This window comes from Rutilus rutilus (assembly GCF_951802725.1).
Source record: "Rutilus rutilus genome assembly, chromosome: 16".
Taxonomy (NCBI): Eukaryota; Metazoa; Chordata; class Actinopteri; order Cypriniformes; family Leuciscidae; genus Rutilus; species Rutilus rutilus.
The window spans coordinates 6,634,553-6,652,441 of record NC_140224.1 but is presented as its reverse complement, the minus strand read 5'-3'; the positions used below and the strand labels follow the sequence as shown (position 1 = coordinate 6,652,441).

The 17,889-nt window shown below is 37.9% G+C and overlaps 1 protein-coding gene across 2 annotated transcripts in view; it reads left to right on the top strand.

Moving 5' to 3' along the window:
* LOC311305984 (protocadherin-15-like) overlaps positions 1-17,889 on the top strand; it is a 228,887-nt gene that overhangs the window by 198,532 nt on the left and 12,466 nt on the right. The window contains exons 28-32 of one of the 2 annotated variants that reach the window (XM_084434059.1): positions 1,515-1,730; positions 7,606-7,694; positions 14,099-14,275; positions 15,679-15,897; positions 17,498-17,608. In XM_084434059.1, coding sequence (XP_084290185.1) covers positions 1,515-1,730; positions 7,606-7,694; positions 14,099-14,275; positions 15,679-15,897; positions 17,498-17,608 — 812 coding nt within the window. Of the gene's footprint in view, positions 1-1,514; positions 1,731-7,605; positions 7,695-14,098; positions 14,276-15,678; positions 15,898-16,658; positions 16,999-17,497; positions 17,609-17,889 lie in introns of those variants that run through there. The other variant, XM_084434058.1, reaches the window with a different exon arrangement.

Here is a 17,889-nt window from a genome sequence, read left to right as displayed (position 1 = left end):
TGGAACATTTTAATAATTAATCATTTTAAGTTTAATTTGAACTTTATTACTAATTCATTTTAATTAAGTATAATTGACTTTAACTTTAACTTTGAATTTAACATTTGATTACTTTTTACTTTGTTTACTTGCTTGATAGTGATGTCAAATACCCAGAAAACAAGCACTGTTTATTTAATTAGTTCTAATAGCATATTAGTTTTTACTGTGGTATCAAAATTGCAATGTATTTTTTCAATGTAATTGAAATAAGGCATTTCAATTTCTGGCCTCAGTGTTACAGCCTGAAAAAGTTGTCCATTTAATTACATCAGTGTTACTCTAATCAGACATGCAGACCACATGCTGCCACTCACACTGGGTTTTACCTCATATGGCTTCACCCTGCCTTAAGTTCATGTGCCGACTATAAGAACACCGGCAGTGATGCTATCAGATGGCCGGTGTCCTACGTTCGTTCAAGGAGACCTTATTAGCCAAGACCCCAGACTGAGTTAAGCCACGCAGCAGAAGTCCAGGGTTTTATAGGGTCACATTCACTGCGAATACAGATTACCACTCGTCATGGTCTTCTGTTTACTTGTAGAAACATCTGAGATGTGAAGTTCAGCGGGCAAAAAGCCAAATACGCTGCTTTGACATACACAGTCATGCTTTTTGTCCATTTCTCAGGTGTCATGGGAATTGCGTAGGCCACTATGGAATTTTGTTCAAACAGCTCAGGGGTCGTAGATTAGACTACTTTAATGTACTTTGAAATCCCTCTTTAAATAGTTTTGAGGAGAAAAGGGCGAGAAAATTTAAACCGGCCTTTGCTCTGCCAACCCTAAGGACAGGGATTGAAATGCTTTTACTTTTACGCGTTGTTGTGGAAGCGCCTTTTCCGGTTCTCCCTGCATTCATTGTTCCCTCCTGATCTGATAATTAGTTTAAGCAATTCTTCTTAGAAAACATTGCCTTACTGATGTTCTCCGAGTTTAATCTGAGGTTTAAGAACATGAAGAAAGAAACGAAAAGAGACGTTTGTGGAACTACAAACTCAATTTCAAACAGTTTCAGCTCAAGATCTCACCGCAGCGCAGATCGAAGGTTTTTCTCCACCGAGTTTAGCCACATTAGGCGACCAATTAAAAGACAGACCTTTTGTTTGCAAGGGACTTTAATACACACTTACTGTATTTATTGAAACGGGTCTCCCAGGCATATTGGTAAAAGTCTCATTTGTGTTAATGACTCTGCCTGGTCCAGGGCACCCTTCTGCCCGTGGAGCCGCTTGTTTCCCTCTCATGTAAAAAGCCATTATAAATCATTGTCACCGCAGTGGAGTGCTGTAATGCTCATCCGAGACTAGCCAAAGTGACGTTGGTGCCGGGAAATCGGAGCTTGGAGCTCCTCCTAAGGGCCGAAGGTGGAACGGCGTGTGACGGCAGAGGTTGAGCAGCTCTCTGTTGTAGGTGAAAAGTAGCTCATGGCTATTCCTCTCTTTGACATGTCTGCTCTATTGTTTCTGACAGGCTCTGGATAAGGACACAGGGAATTTCAGTGCCATGCTGTACAGGCTGATTATCCCCCCAACTACTGACGGCAAAGACGGCTTTGTTATTGAGCCCTTCACTGGCGTAATTAAGACAGCCATCATGTACAGGAACATGCGGCGCTCCTACTTCAAATTTGACGTGGTTGCTACAGATGACTACGGGGAGGGACTCAGCAGCAGTGCTCAAGTGGTGGTAAGTATGTGATCGGGAAGCATAAAGTTGAGCGTTTTTGTCGTTTTCCATTCAAAAGTCAGATTTGAGAAAGAGCTGGTTCTTTTTAACGAATCACTCAAAAAGATGGTTTGATTACAAGTCCCTTATTCGCTAAATCAGTCTTAAATGTAACATATGACTCAGTAAGTGGAACTTTCAAGACATGTCTTCACTTTCATTCGTATTGGTTTAATTACTGTCTGGTTGTTCATATGACAACTAGGGTTGCCAACTGTCCCGAATTAGGCGGGACGTCCCGTATTTTGGGCCTAATTTATTTGTCCCGTGCGTGACCTCCCGTGTCCCGTTTTTTGACTAGCTGATCTAACCACTGACTGATACAACAGCAACAGCAGCAGTGCTGACCACGACACTTGAGAATGATCACCGACACCTGTCATCATCCAATCATAGCTTTTTTTAATCATTTTTTTTTTAGACAAATCATTGTTTGATTTGCGAACATAATCCTCTGCCGTCTGGTCGCCAGAGGTGGAAGTAACGAATTACAACTACTCACGTTACTGTAATTAAGTAGTTTTTTTGGGTACTTGTACTTTTTTGAGTATATTTTTAAATCTGTAATTTTACTTGTACTCAAGTACATATTAAGCTAAGTAATCTACTTCGCTACTTGTAAAATCACATTTCGTTACTGAGTACAATTTGAATTGATATTCAAATCTTTGAATGGCATTTCGGTAGCCAATAAAAATATTCGATCGTAAACGGACCAATAAAACCCCTGATATTTGGACTGAATGAAAGCCGCCGCAGTCGCAGCAGGTTTTGAAGAGCTGATCATGAAGGAGGCGAGGAGCTCAGAGTGATTAATGGCTGGACTGAAAGTTTGGAACAACAAACTACATAGTAGTATTGTCAAAATATCTATATTTTACAAGCTGCGCGTTCTCATTCTCTCATCTCAACGACAGCGAGTTTGACACACCCGCCTCCTCAGCGCGGGATTGCAGGTAGGCCTATTACGCATAATTTTATTAATACCTGCAAGTTTCTATGGTATATTTTAATGGCAAATGTCACGAACAATATTATAACGCGAGGGCACATTCATGTAATCGCAGAAAACTGGACGCGAGCTCTCAAATATAGCCTACGAACGAACTGGACTCGGATATTGAGTGTGCGCTCTCGGACTGTGTGTCATATCCATAGGTCATATCATGTGCAATCGCGAATCTCTCCAAGACAAGTGGTTCTCACTGCTGACTCAAATGACAGCTCCAATCTCTCCATGCTCTTGAATTAAACGCTGTCAAAAGTTATGAAAAATCTAGTCTTTTTGCAAATTAAATTCAGTTTGAATTGAAATCAAGCTTCCTTGTGCTGTGTGTGAGCTATTGCAACAGTTCACGTTACCCTATTGTAAAGACAAATACACTGAGTGAGTAAATATTAGATTATTGTAATGGTTATTGATCAATGTTTAAATATGTAAACAAAAGCCTAAATTAAAATCTCACCTTATAAAGTGGACGTGTCTCTTCAGAAGACTTGAATTAAACTTTTCCATTCAAATAGATTACTGTTACAATGAGTGTTGTGCTTTTCAATGCTTGAAAATAATGATTGCCTTGACAAAATGGATGGACAAAAATGTAGATATTAAAATATTTAGTATGTAGTAGTTTTCCCGATGGTATTAAAAATTATAGGCTAGGCCTACTGAATATTGACATATTTCAAGGTGTCATACTGAAGTTAGAAATTCCAGTATCCACTAATTAATGTCCTTTGACAATAAGGTAAAAACATGTTAAAAGTAGCTATTTTCTACATAAATCTATGATTTTGTTGAATATTTTTATTGGTAATGCATTAACTATCGCCAGCTAAAAAGTAATTAGTAACTAGTACTCTGAGTAGTTTTTGAGAAGAGTAATTTGTACTTTTACTTAATTACTTTTTTGACACCAGTACTTTTACTTGTAATTGAGTATTATTTCAGCAATGTAACGGTACTTGTACTTGAGTACAAATTTTCAGTACTCTTTCCACCTCTGCTGGTCGCTTCCGCCATGGCTTCCGCTTCAAGCTGGACTCGTCTCGCGCTAACGGTAATTTCCTTTCACTGTCCACGTTTTGATTTCGGCAAATAAATTTTGGCGAATGCAAATAACGTGATTATTGTTCATGAGTCTAACATCCAGCCACGCAAGAAAACATGTAATCTACCTGAGGGAATAATATGCTCAAAAAACATTTCTGATTAGTATTAATGTTTAAAAAAAGCTTTTAGAAAGTAAATAGAAAGCTTTTGTTACATTATAAATGTCTTTACTGTCACTTTTGATTAATGTAATGCATCCTTGCTGAATAAAAGTAGGCAATTACTTACTTTAATTTTTTTCCCAAAAAATATTCTTACTAACCCCAAACTTTTGAACTGTAAACCTAGTGTATAATGTTAAAAAAGCTTTCTATTTTAGATAAATGCTGTTATTTTGAACGATGGTTTGTTTGTAATGTGACTTTTTTTTATGTATGACATTAAAATTATTTTTAGAATTAAATACATAAATAGGTTAAGCAATACAAATGTGTTTATGTCTGATAACCTTTTAAACACATGTACTTAACTGCAGACACTGAAATGACGTACACTGTGTGATACAGTACAAATATTTTGAGTGTCCCTCATTTTCCTATAAAGAACCACAATTGTCCCGCATTTTCCTTTTCTGAAGTTGGCAACCCTAATGACAACATGTGTTATATATTAATATTAATATTTTATATATAAATAACACATTATTCTTAAATATATACATGCATGTGTGTGTATTTATATATACAAAATAAATATACACAGTACAGTGAGTACACACATATATATTATGTAAACACAAACTTTTATTTTGGACGCAATTAATCGTTGCACACACACACACACACACACACATATATATATATACAGTGGGTACGGAAAGTATTCAGACCCCCTTAAATTTTTCACTCTTTGTTATATTGCAGCCATTTGCTAAAATCATTTAAGGTCATTTTTTTCCTCATTATTGTACACACAGCACCCCATATTGACAGAAAAACACAGAATTGTTGACATTTTTGCACATTTATTAAAAAAGAAAAACTGAAATATCACATGGTCCTAAGTATTCAGACCCTTTGCTGTGACACTCATATATTTAACTCAGGTGCTGTCCATTTCTTCTGATCATCCTTGAGATGGTTCTACACCTTCATTTGAGTCCAGCTGTGTTTGATTATACTGATTGGACTTGATTAGGAAAGCCACACACCTGTCTATATAAGACCTTACAGCTCACAGTGCATGTCAGAGCAAATGAGAATCATGAGGTCAAAGGAACTGCCTGAAGAGCTCAGAGACAGAATTGTGGCAAGGCACAGATCTGGCCAAGGTTACAAAAAAAGTTCTGCTGCACTTAAGGTTCCTAAGAGCACAGTGGCCTCCATAATCCTTAAATGGAAGACGTTTGGGACGACCAGAACCCTTCCTAGAGCTGGCCGTCCGGCCAAACTGAGCTATCGGGGGAGAAGAGCCTTGGTGAGAGAGGTAAAGAAGAACCCAAAGATCACTGTGGCTGAGCTCCAGAGATGCAGTTGGGAGATGGGAGAAAGTTGTAGTAAGTCAACCATCACTGCAGCCATCCACCAGTCTGGGCTTTATGGCAGAGTGGCCCGACGGAAGCCTCTCCTCAGTGCAAGACACATGAAAGCACACCTGAAGGACTCCAAGATGGTGATAAATAAGATTCTCTGGTCTGATGAGACCAAGATATAACTTTTTGGCCTTAATTCTAAGCGGTATGTGTGGAGAAAACCAGGCACTGCTCATCACCTGTCCAATACAGTCTCAACAGTGAAGCATGGTGGTGGCAGCATCATGCTGTGGGGGTGTTTTTCAGCTGCAGGGACAGGACGACTGGTTGCAATCGAGGGAAAGATGAATGCGGCCAAGTACAGGGATATCCTGGACGAAAACCTTCTCCAGAGTGCTCTGGACCTCAGACTGGGCCGAAGGTTCACCTTCCAACAAGACAATGACCCTAAGCACACAGCTAAAATAACGAAGGAGTGGCTTCACAACAACTCCGTGACTGTTCTTGAATGGCCCAGCCAGAGCCCTGACTTAAACCCAATTGAGCATCTCTGGAGAGACCTGAAAATGGCTGTCCACCAACGTTTACCATCCAACCTGACAGAACTGGAGAGGATCTGCAAGGAGGAATAGCAGAGGATACCCAAATCCAGGTGTGAAAAACTTGTTGCATCTTTCCCAAAAAGACTCATGGCTGTATTAGATCAAAAGGGTGCTTCTACTAAATACTGAGCAAAGGGTCTGAATACTTAGGACCATGTGATATTTCAGTTTTTCTTTTTTAATAAATGTGCAAAAATGTCAACAATTCTGTGTTTTTCTGTCAATATGGGGTGCTGTGTGTACAATAATGAGGGAAAAAATGAACTTAAATGATTTTAGCAAATGGCTGCAATATAACAAAGAGTGAAAAATGTAAGGGGGTCTGAATACTCTCCGTACCCACTGTATATATTCATTCATTCATGTTTTATCAACACTTGAATGGGTAAGTTTCATTCAAAAACAGCATTTCGAACAAAAATTAACCAGTAACCATAACCGTATAAGCCAGAAAAAGCGGGGAATCGTGGTGTCTTAAATTAAGAAAAATCTTGTCAATGGCGAAGAAAGAGAAATAATTTTAGTATTAAAAGAATCATTAATGGAATTGTAAAGGAACCAGAATCATTAAGTGGCATCAGAATCAGGGCGATTGCAGATGAGAAGCAATTCTGCTTTTGCAAGAAGGATAGAAATTATACACTTTGCCTTTAAATACACATTCCCAGGCCAGTTTGAACAGAATGATTCAAGTTTAATGCAGTAATCTGTCCTGAGATGCAATCCATCATCTGATTTTACAGCAGTGGCAACTCCGTTAGCTGATTTTGATTAGAAAAATACAGTCCATGTAAGCTTGCTTGAAGAGCGTCCAAAGCTGATGCCGAAGAGACATCGATTTTTTTGTGGGCTGAGGGGCTCCAGCAGTATTTAAACCCATAAATCAATCTCTCAATAGCTCTCACTATCTTGAACCTGCACTTGGTCTGTGAGTTAAATAAATATGCAGAGATAAGGGTATTTATATGATGTCAGCTAGCCCGCTCCATGTATAGAGCTTGATTTAAATACAGGCTAAAGGAATTTATAGGTTACGAGTCCTTAACAATTCCATTTGTGATTCTTCTAGTACTTTTGAGGGAGATTCATCACCATTATTACCCATATACATTCGCTAATACTATTTTCGGTGACACACTTACGTTAAGTTTGACTTAATGTCTGAAGTTCATTGCATTCAAAATATCAAACCAATTTTTTTTTTTTTTTTTTTTTAACAGTACATCAAGTATATACAGTTGTGACCAAAAGTGATGTCCAAAGGGGATATCTGATCAAAGGAACATCAAAACACTAAACTTGGTTAATGTATTTATCTGACAAAATAATTTAGCAAAAAAGGCAAACTACATATACAGTTTTTAGTTTACTATGCAAAAAAATGCATAGAACAACAAAGAGCACACATTGACTACAGCATAATCGGTTATTAATATTCCATTGGTTCTCTCTTTGTTTTGCAAGTGTTCATAATTTCTTTGTATGACAAAGTACGACCTACTTAAAGTTTCTTGTTTAATTTTTACTGATTTCTGTCTCCCAGTTTCATCAACCAAAGGAACAGCATATATTTGAAACAGTTCAGAACCTTCATGCTACACCATCATTTTCCCTTTTTTAACTAGAGATTATTTTTGTCCTATCACCCAGGTGTCAGTGGTTAACCAGCTGGACATGCAGGTGGTCGTATCCAACGTGTCGCCCACTGTAGTTGAACAGAACAAGGATCAGCTGATTGGGTAACTCGTTCTATACAAACACACTCTTCACCCAGACACACTCCCCGACATAACATTCCAAGCAGCCAGAGAGTGCTTGAAGCCGTAATGTATGCATGAGTACTTGACTCCTGCTGGTGCAGATGTTTATGTTGGTGATCAGTGGGCTGCTTGATTCTGTCAAACCCTCTCAGATAAAAGCAGGACCCACACTGTTTAACATCTGCATCAAGAGCAGAATTACCAGAAACCCCCCACCTTCCTCTGTCAGCCATGGGAATAGCACTTATCTTTGATTAAAATGCTTAAAGAAATAGTGCACTTAAAAGTTATGCTTTTATCATTTATTTACTTTGTTATCACAAATCTAAATTATTTCCTTTTTAATGAAACATGAACATAAATGGAACATTCCCCTACCCCCAGAATTTTGACGCTGTAAAACTCTATAAAGGTCCCAATATACTAACAGCAATTATTTTTTTTCGTTCTTCACTTAGGTTTGCGGTATGCTATTTTTGAACATCCCGAATATTATGTTATCGCCACTGACTAGTGGTAGTTTTAAATAGGGCTGCACGATTAATTGAAATGAAACCGCACACGATTTGGCAAAGGCTGCGGTTATTTTATGTGCCTCTTGTCAGTGAAGTATGGTTCTGTGCTCAGTAGTAAATGTTGCTCCATCTGAAAGCCAGAGGGCGCTCTCGCGCAAACATGGCAAATATGCCCCGCAGAAGAAGATAACATGTCATTCCAGGAAATCCCCATGGGCATCATACTCACTAGCTGTGTCCCAATGTTGAAGGCTGCATCCTTCGAAGGACGCAGACTTCAAGGATGCAGCCTATGCGTCCTCTGAAGGACGCACCATGTAGCCTTCCTAGGATTTCCTAATTGTGCAACCAGGTGTTCCCGATCACCGCTCCTGGCGCCAAGCAACGGTGCGAGAGGACAGCTGCTATCCTGATCATTCATTTTGATAACTGAGTAAACAGCTATGGAGCCAGAATTGGCTATTGTCATTTTTATGTTTTATATTTTACTGGAGGTCATTGTGTAATATGACGGCGCTGCCGGATCATGTATTTTCGGTTTAGCCCTGTTTGAATACAAAACCCAATTTAATATAAAAAGTCCAGTATTTCTCGCGCTCGTCATCTGCAGCTGTCACGGTTGCCAGGCGACAAGAACAATCCTTCGTAGGCTAGACCGGTCCGAACGCTTCAGATGCGCCCTTTGATATGGGACGCTGCTGTAGTTAGCAACAATTTGTCAATATTGTGACAATAAGCCTACATTTTGTTACTTTAATTTTCGGAACTGCATATTTCGTTAAGTATTCACTTACAAATGTGAAGTAACCTTAAGTACTTTTTTCCCTCACATCACAATGTGATTACATTACACTACACAAAAGTATATAATGTAACAACCAGATATTACTGTATATTGAAAATATACAGAAGTAAAATGCAACATAGCCTACGCAGTAATGCAGTAGTAGCCTAATATAAATGCAGTAGTTATTAAAAGTACTTTTTTCAGAAAGCCGTCGATTGAATCAGCCCTGCAAACCTGTTGGTAGACAACTTAGTGGATAGTGGAAATATGCACTCAAACGCTCTGGAGACCATCCCAGATGATGTCCCACCAGCAGGAGGCATTACCAGGGGCAGCCCATCCCGGTCCAGCAGCTCAGCTCAATAGAGTCTACATCAATTTTTTCTTATTTTATGTATTGTAAAATTAAATGTTTATGTTGATTTTGATATGTTTAACGTATTTTGTAAATAGTTGGAAAAAGTACTTTAATGTAGCCTAAAGAACAAATGATTTTCATTTACCAATTTTATTTGAAAAAATAAAAAGGTATAGAATTTGTTTCATGCAGAAAGTATTACTGTCATTACAAAAATAAATAATGTCCAGAACAATCAATTCTCTTTTATTTACACAATTAAAGTTGCATAAAAATAAATGTACATAATTTTTCTTTTAAAAAATAAAAGTGAAAAAAGTTAAACAAGAATATGTAGAAAATATATATATTTTTCAATCATTCTCTCAAGAAGAGAAAACAGCCTGTCCATCCTCTTCCTTCTTTCCTGTGCACTCCTCGCCTCTGCCTCCCTCTGTAGTTGCATTTCTTCTCTGATCAAGTCCAAAAACTCGTCCTGTCTCGCCGCCTTTGTGCTGCTGCTGCCCCTGGCTCCTCCTCACCGTGGGCACCCACTACTGAACTCGGCCCTGGTGTGTCCTCAGGGATTGAGGCGATGAGGACAGGGGGGTTGGTGCAATGCATCTGTCCCAACACCTCATCCATAAGGACAAACCAGGGCCAAGTTGCAGCAGTGGGTTTCCCACTCACACCCTCTCCTGTCCCAGGACACTTGCAATCCTAAAGGCAGAGCAAATGAACCATGGCTTGTTAACAACAACAGGACAATACATTTCAGCAAAGATGTGTGTATTACTGTTCTTTATATATATATATAGACCCATTTTTTCCTGAATTGTTCTAAAAAAGCAGAAAAGGGTACTTAACACAGAGGAGCAATCTTAAGTGTATTGTTAACAGTGCAAAATATGACACATCAAGACATGCATACAAAATACTTAAGAAATCATATTTCTGTATACTAAAATTTGGTTAAAACCACATAGCTTGCATGACAGCACTACAAAAACACATAAAAGTGAAACCCCATTGCCTTATCTACTGCTTTTCTTATTGTTTTGGGCTTTATTGGGTGAGTGATATTTCTTATAATACACAAGTGCAAATATTACAAATAGGTCGTTAAACTAATAACGTTATTACCACAAGTTTTGCCTAAAACTACCTGATAAATGAAGCCATGCAATGGTGACGAAGGAGTTAAGAAGTTTATAAGAAAATTTAACTCTGGTTTCGCTAGCTATTTAAGTAAATGAAAACATAATACTTACATTTAAATGTGAATTTGCTGTCCACCACCGATCTCTAGTCTCGGCCGCCTTTAAAAATAAATAAATAAATGCTGTCGTCAACGGCGCGCAATGACTTATGGGGTAGAATAGGCCGCTAAGTGTCCATTTATGTATCCTTCTTTTCACGGGGAAACAAAGGGTGCATTTGGCGTCGCTTTTGAATCAGGGAAGCCTTCGTCGCGGCGCGATGACGCAACCGGCCTTCGAATACGGCCTTCGAAGGATGGAGAATTGAATTGGGACAGCCTTCATCGCGCCGCGGTGACGCAATCGGCCTTCAAATGCGACCTTCCAAGGATGCAGCCTTTGAATTGGGACGTCCTTCGTCACGCCGCGGTGACGCAATCGGCCTTCAAATACGGCCATCCGGCCTTCAAATACGGCCTTCGAAGGACGCAGCCTTCACTTTGGGACACAGCTATAGATATCATATAATAAAGGCTAGATGTCTTGTCCGCGCTGCTGGCCAATGGAGGTCGGCGTCCACACACGGCGGCCATCTTACCACAGGGTGCTCGCTCACTCGTAACATGGTGCATGTACTTTTAAATAACCATAACTTGCTCAATTTTCAACCGATTTTCAAACGGTTTGGTTTGTTATAAACGTCAGAGATGTAGTTGTGTGTACTGCATACATATGAATAATTATAACAATGGACTTCCATATGAAAGAATTTTAGCCACGTTAATAATGTTTGTAAGAAACCAAACCGTTTGTAAATCCGTCAAGATTTCAGCGAGATAAGAGGATTTGTGTGCGCGCTGATCACTCACCTTAATTCACAGCTTCACTGTGGTAAGATGGCCGCCGGTGATGCCGGAAGTGACTCCGCCGTAAGACATCTAGCCTTTATTATATGATATCTATGATCATACTAGCTGTAGCTGAATAAACGGAAGATTGAAACGCTTTGATTTATTAAATGTTGTCTTTTGTTGGACAAGAGGTTCATAAATGCTTCTCATATTTGGAAAGATGTTTGACGCGTGTTGCTTTCTCGAATGCTCGTTAAAAGCGACTCAAACTCGCAGTGCTTTCAGATGGAGCAGCATTTACTACTGATCACAGAGCCATACGTCATTGACAAGCTGCGCATAAAAAAATAATCACAGCCTTTGCGATTTCATAATCGTAGTAAGCCAAATCGGTTTAAGCGCCATTTCATGTTAATTGCTATTAATCATGCAGCCCTAGTTTAAAAGTATTTACCAGCCAGAGTAAACTCCCCAAACGAACCTCCTCTAAACTAACTTTATTTTGGCATTATTTTGTTTGAAATAAAACCGCACCAGTTTGTCCTCCTATTTCGTTTGAAATACATCAGGGTCTTAAAACTGTCCCCTATCGACGGCTCTGGACTACATTAGCTGTATATGCACTTTATTCCAAGTTTTCTGATGCCATACATTAGCATTGTGAAATTTAAGTTGCTATAAATCACAACTGCAGCTTTGTGTTTATTTATATTCAAATGTGAAATATGAAAATTCTTTCATCTGTGATGCCAAACATGATTCATTATTGTGTGGCATAACCAATCATGAATGGCAGTTGAATTTGTCAAATTTGAGATTTTTTTTGTGAATAACAACTTCAATTTCAGTCCCTTTCTCATACAAATTTAGAATCAGATCAAGAATCAATCAAGTGTGCACAAGGAATTTGGTATGGTTTCCGGAACCTTTAGGTACTTACATGCATATATACACAAGAGAACAGAGAGAAAGAAATAAAGAAGAAAAACGTATCATAATATACATCTAAACATATTAAACAAGTATAATTTAATACGAGTAGATTAATGACCTAAGAAGACAAAATATAGAGCATAAACCTTCATCATACTTTTAGGATGTTGTTATTGCAGTTTGGTGGTCAACAGCACCCATCTCCATTTATCTTCATCATATGGAAAAGAGCAGCATGAACTTTTTTTTAATATCTCCTCGTGTTTCACTGGAGGAAATTCGGTAACACTTTATTTTGATGGTCCCTTTTAGACATTCTGTTGACTATAGTAACATTGCACCAACATGTCAACTAACTCTCATTAGAGTATTAGTAGAATATAAGTAGACTTAGACTGTCTGCTTAATAAGACTTTATTTTGATGATCCCCTTTAGACATTCTACTAACTATAAGTATATTTGCAAGTGCATGTCAGCTTATTCTAGTGAATAAGTTAACCTAACCCTTATTCTACTAACCCTACCCCTGCTCCTAACAGTCTACTAATACTCAACTAATACTCTGAGAGTTAGTTGACATGTAGTTGCAATGTTACTTGTCTAAAGGGGATCATCAAAATAAGGTGTAACTGGAAATTCTTTTGGTTCTGGAATGACAAAAAGATGAGAGTATTCATTTTCACATAGACAGCAAAGTGCTGAGATAGTGTAGTGCAAATATGAAGACATAAACACATCTTTATATTCCTAGTATATACACCGACACTAATACACATTTTCTGCCTCAGGTGATATAACTCACAGCCCGAGTTTTCTCAAACCTCCTCATCATCTCTTGTCAGGCTGTTTCCTCAGAAAACCCGCTCCTTGTTCCTTTAGAGTCATCATTCCAGCCTCTGTTCTTTTTTGTCCCATGTTCTTATTTCCCCTCGGCAGCTGTGAAGGGGATATCGGAGGCACTGCTGGTAATTGGCTGAGCAGGGCTGGCTGCTCAGAGATGTGAGCTGAGGGGTAATAAAGGCACCTATTGGGAGACAAGGACACCAGCTTTGAAGCAACACTGTCTTACACAGCTCATTTCAGCCCTTGCTTTGTATTTGTCCTACGCGCACCTCTGCGTTCAAAACTGCTCCCGTTCAGCCTGATAAACATGGATAATATAGGGGTTTGCAGCTTTTGGGTTAGATTTAGGCAGTGTAATTGTTGCTCTTGTGCAATTTTTCCTGTTTTATTTATCCAGTTACGGTGATTACTGCAATTAGTGTTTGTTGTGCATCTTTGCAATTGTGTGGAAGTTGATTGTCAGTTTATTTTCTCTGATTTATGCCCACCAATTAATGGCTTAGGGGCTCTCAAATTAGCACAGAAAAAAATTGGATGCAGACCCTCTAATTTTTTTTTTTCCCACAATCCCACAATGACTTTTATTTTGTGTTCAGTTTGTTATTTGTTCTCATTTACAGACCAAGTTTGTGGTTTTGAAGTCCATATGCAGTATTCTTTAAATTGTTGGTGTACCCTGTTCCAGTACAACGTCTTTGGATCTTTTCTTTTCTTTTCTTTTCTTTTCTTTTCTTTTCTTTTCTTTTCTTTTCTTTTCTTTTCTTTTCTTGACACGCCCTGTGTAAAAATGGCATTCTTTGCTGAGCTGTTTGTGTAGAGCTTTCCTTTACTATAAATGAATAGACTGTCGCAAAATATTAAATGGAACATCTCTGGTATGTAAAGATCTCTCATCTTCTGTCTGTCTCTTAATTCAGGATTTTAGAGCGCTACGTCCAGGATCAGATCCCAGGAGCTAAAGTAGTCGTGGAATCAATCGGGCCTCGACGTTTTGGTGAGGGTTATGAACAGGAGGACTACTCCAAATCTGACCTGATGGTTTACGCAATTGACCCTCTAACCAACAGAGCTCTCTCAAGACAGGAGCTTTTCAAGTAAGTGCATCCAATTTACCCAACTTATAACTGTATCGTTTTCAAAAGTCAGCATTTTCGTACTACCAATACGCTGTTTTCGTGTAATTGAACGGCCAAAACGCATAAAAAGTTTTCCGTTTTTAGTTGAAAATGGTGTCGGTCCCCTGACTTTTCCCTGTAACTTGTGCGCCTGACTGTTTGAGACATATCTACCCTTCATACACTTTTAAAAATAAAGGTTCTTTATTGCCAATTGATGGTTCCATAAAGAACCTTTAACATTCATGGAATCATTCCATTGTACAAAAGGTTGTTCCTTGTGGAAAAAGGTTCTTTAGCTATTTTATGTTCTGCGTACAAATAAAAAGGTTAGTTTGCTGAAAAGATTATTTGGGCTCGGTCTATGGCATCGCTGCGGAAAAACCCTTTTGGAACCTTTATTTTTAAGATTGATACTGTGAGACTGTGTCTGTGTGGCTATACAATCAATGGACAGGAACGCTTTATTATTTACATTATGTGAAAATGCAGAGCACTGCACATCTAAAAAATGCCACAACAATGTTGTTGGTGCATCAAGTGGACATGTTTTGGATTTGAAAAATGTAACACCACGTAAAAAAAATACTCCCGCTGTTGTGTCCCGATATTGTGTTCTGTTACTGGAGGTGAAAATATGACTTCAATTTTACCAACTACAAGATGAAGCATGTTGGCTGTTTGTGGCTCTCTTGGCTCATTTTGACCAGTCTGCACTGATGTCTAACTTATTCATTTGTTATGAATAATCATTTATTTTGTGTTGCGTCAATCAGGTTCCACAATAACTTTGAAATAAAATTGCTTACAGCTTAATTTAAGAGGCCATCCATCCCTAGCCATTAGTTAGTCTTACGACGTGCATTTATGTTTGCCCAGTTTTTTCCAAGCAGCACGATAAAGCAGATTGAGTGTGTGTTTATGTTTGTTTAGACATTTTCTCATTTTTCATAAAAATGAGACTTGTGGTTAAATCCTTAGCCATATTGTCTGTCTTGTCACAGTAATTATGCTGCTCAGACAGCACTGTTTCTAACACTTGTACGGGCAAATCATGAATTGTAGGCTGTGGAATGCACTTTAAAACCCTTTTGTTCTAATATAGACAACATTTCTTTTATCAACGTTTTGTTTAGCTGTCTGCAATGTGAATGATATTTAGAAATTGTGCACATTGCATTGCATTTAAACATAGAAATTGGGACATATTTGAGAACTTTATTATAAAAGTTAATTTTAAATACGTTTGCTTAGTCATTCACTGATTGTCTAAAAAGCAAGTGAGATCTCTCTTGCCAGATTTATGTTGCACTTGCACTGCAGAACTAATCGAATAGCATATTCAAGGCCACATACGTGACTGTTTGTTTGGTTTTCTCCAGGTTTTTAGATGGGAAGTTATTGGATATCAATAAGGAGTTCCAGCCCTACCTAGGTCGCGGAGGACGCATTCTGGAGATCCGCACACCGGATGTGGTGGAGAGCGTAAAGAAGGCGGTTCAGTCTGTTGGATACACTGAAGGAGCACTGCTGGCCCTGGCCGTCATCATCATCATGTGCTGTATCCCAGCCATTCTCATCGTCATCATCACCTACCGACAGTGAGTGTCACCACTATAGTCCAGTACACCTTAAAGCTCAAATCCAAATCCCCAAAAATGTCCTTTAATAATAATGTTTAGTAAAATTAGCCATCAGACAATTCATCTGTTGTAATTCTTTGCCTTTTTTCTAGTTTTTTTTAAACAGAAATATTATGTTGCTTTCATGCCCTGTGTGGGAATGCGGGTGAATCAGTGGAAAGACTGTTCAGACCGAAGATTTCTCCACTTAGCAACTAATAAATAAATATAAAACAAATTTTAAGTTCATTAAGTTAGAAACATTTTGTGTTAAGCAGGCAGCTTCCCTCCGCTGGGATTTCAGTGCAACATTTATGCGTACACACATTCTCTCTTTTCACAATGGTAACACCTTTGAGCACTGCATGGTCTTGTGTTTATTCCGTGTGAAAGAAGATTAATTAAGGCCATGAGAGGTAAATATGAGAAAACCGTCTGTAGTTGATGAGTTTTACATGTTGTGCCAGCTGAGCCAGTGCCATATGGCAGACCTGACGATGAGATTCAGGAATGAGATGACACGATCTGAGCTAGAGATATAAGGGTCATTCTAGAATCAATGATGGTTTAGTTTGGGATGAAGATAATTCATACTTATTGGAATCAGAGAGCAGATTTATTAATTGTGTGGCTGAAATCCACCATACATTTTTGCAGTGCTGTTACTGATACTGCTGTGCAATAAGTGTCATTGTCTAATATATCTCTTTTTTCTTCTTTTCACAATGCATCAATTTCAGATTCAAAGAGTAAGTATTGTACAGAGACATGTATGTGTTATGATATGTTGGTTATATATCCTGACCATTTCCCTCTCTCAAGCATTATTCAATTCAGTGGTTCTCAAATGATATTGCTTCAAGACCCAGATTTTACATTGAAAATATACTAGCAAAAACCAAATAGCAACCCAACACTACCTAAATAGCTTGTCGTACAAAAGTCAATGATACAACAACAAACAACAAAAATCAACAACAGTGAAATGTATTAACATAAAACATATTTTTTGTATTGTTTGGTTTCTAAATGTCTCTTGAATTTTAATGTGTATGCTCTTGACAGTCGATAATTCACTGCAAAAAAAAAATACAAATTATGTTTATCCTCATTGCAACCCGTATTTAATGTAGTCTGGGATTATATATATATATATTTTTTTTTTGTGTAATTTTCCAAGGATGAGGGCACATCTTGCAACCTGTCCATGGTGGCGTTTGCCAAAATATGACTAGCTTAAATACATTTTAGCCAAAATACCATTTTAATTAACAACTTTTGGCATTAAAAAAAAAGTATTTTTATTGTGCACTCCTAACTATACAATATTATATGCTTAGTTGCATTTTATTATTTACATAGCATTGTTTATTATTATTATTATTATTATTATATTGCTGTCTCTGACCCACAATTTGAGAACCACTGATCTAATTATTATTATTATTTATTTATTTATTTGTATATATATATATTTTTTTATCTGAGAAACTCCAAAATAGCTAAATGTCCAGGGAATATTTCATTATATAAGACAATGCTTTTATTTTGCTCAACTTGTTGACTTCATTATCTAAAGACGGCAGGCAGAATGTGCAAAAACAGCCAGGATCCAAATGGCGCTTCCCACTGGCAAATCCGGAGGTGCTGCCACCAACAATCTGTATGAAGAACTCGGTGACAGCACCATGTAAGTTGTATACCTTCAGAACTTTACTTGTCAATGTCTCCAAACTCTGACTGACATAAATAGTCTAAAAAAGTTTTTTTTTAAAGTCTGTTTATGACTCTAAATTAAGTAAAAAATGTTAACCACATTGCCATTTTTAAACAAGAAAGCATCTTGTTTAAATTATAATTTAGAGTTGTACGATTAGAACAAGACCTTCAATTTGAGTAAATGGACATTTTTGTTTGGTTGTTAAGATGCTCTGGGTGCAGTATTTCTAATTAATAAACATATGAATTAAC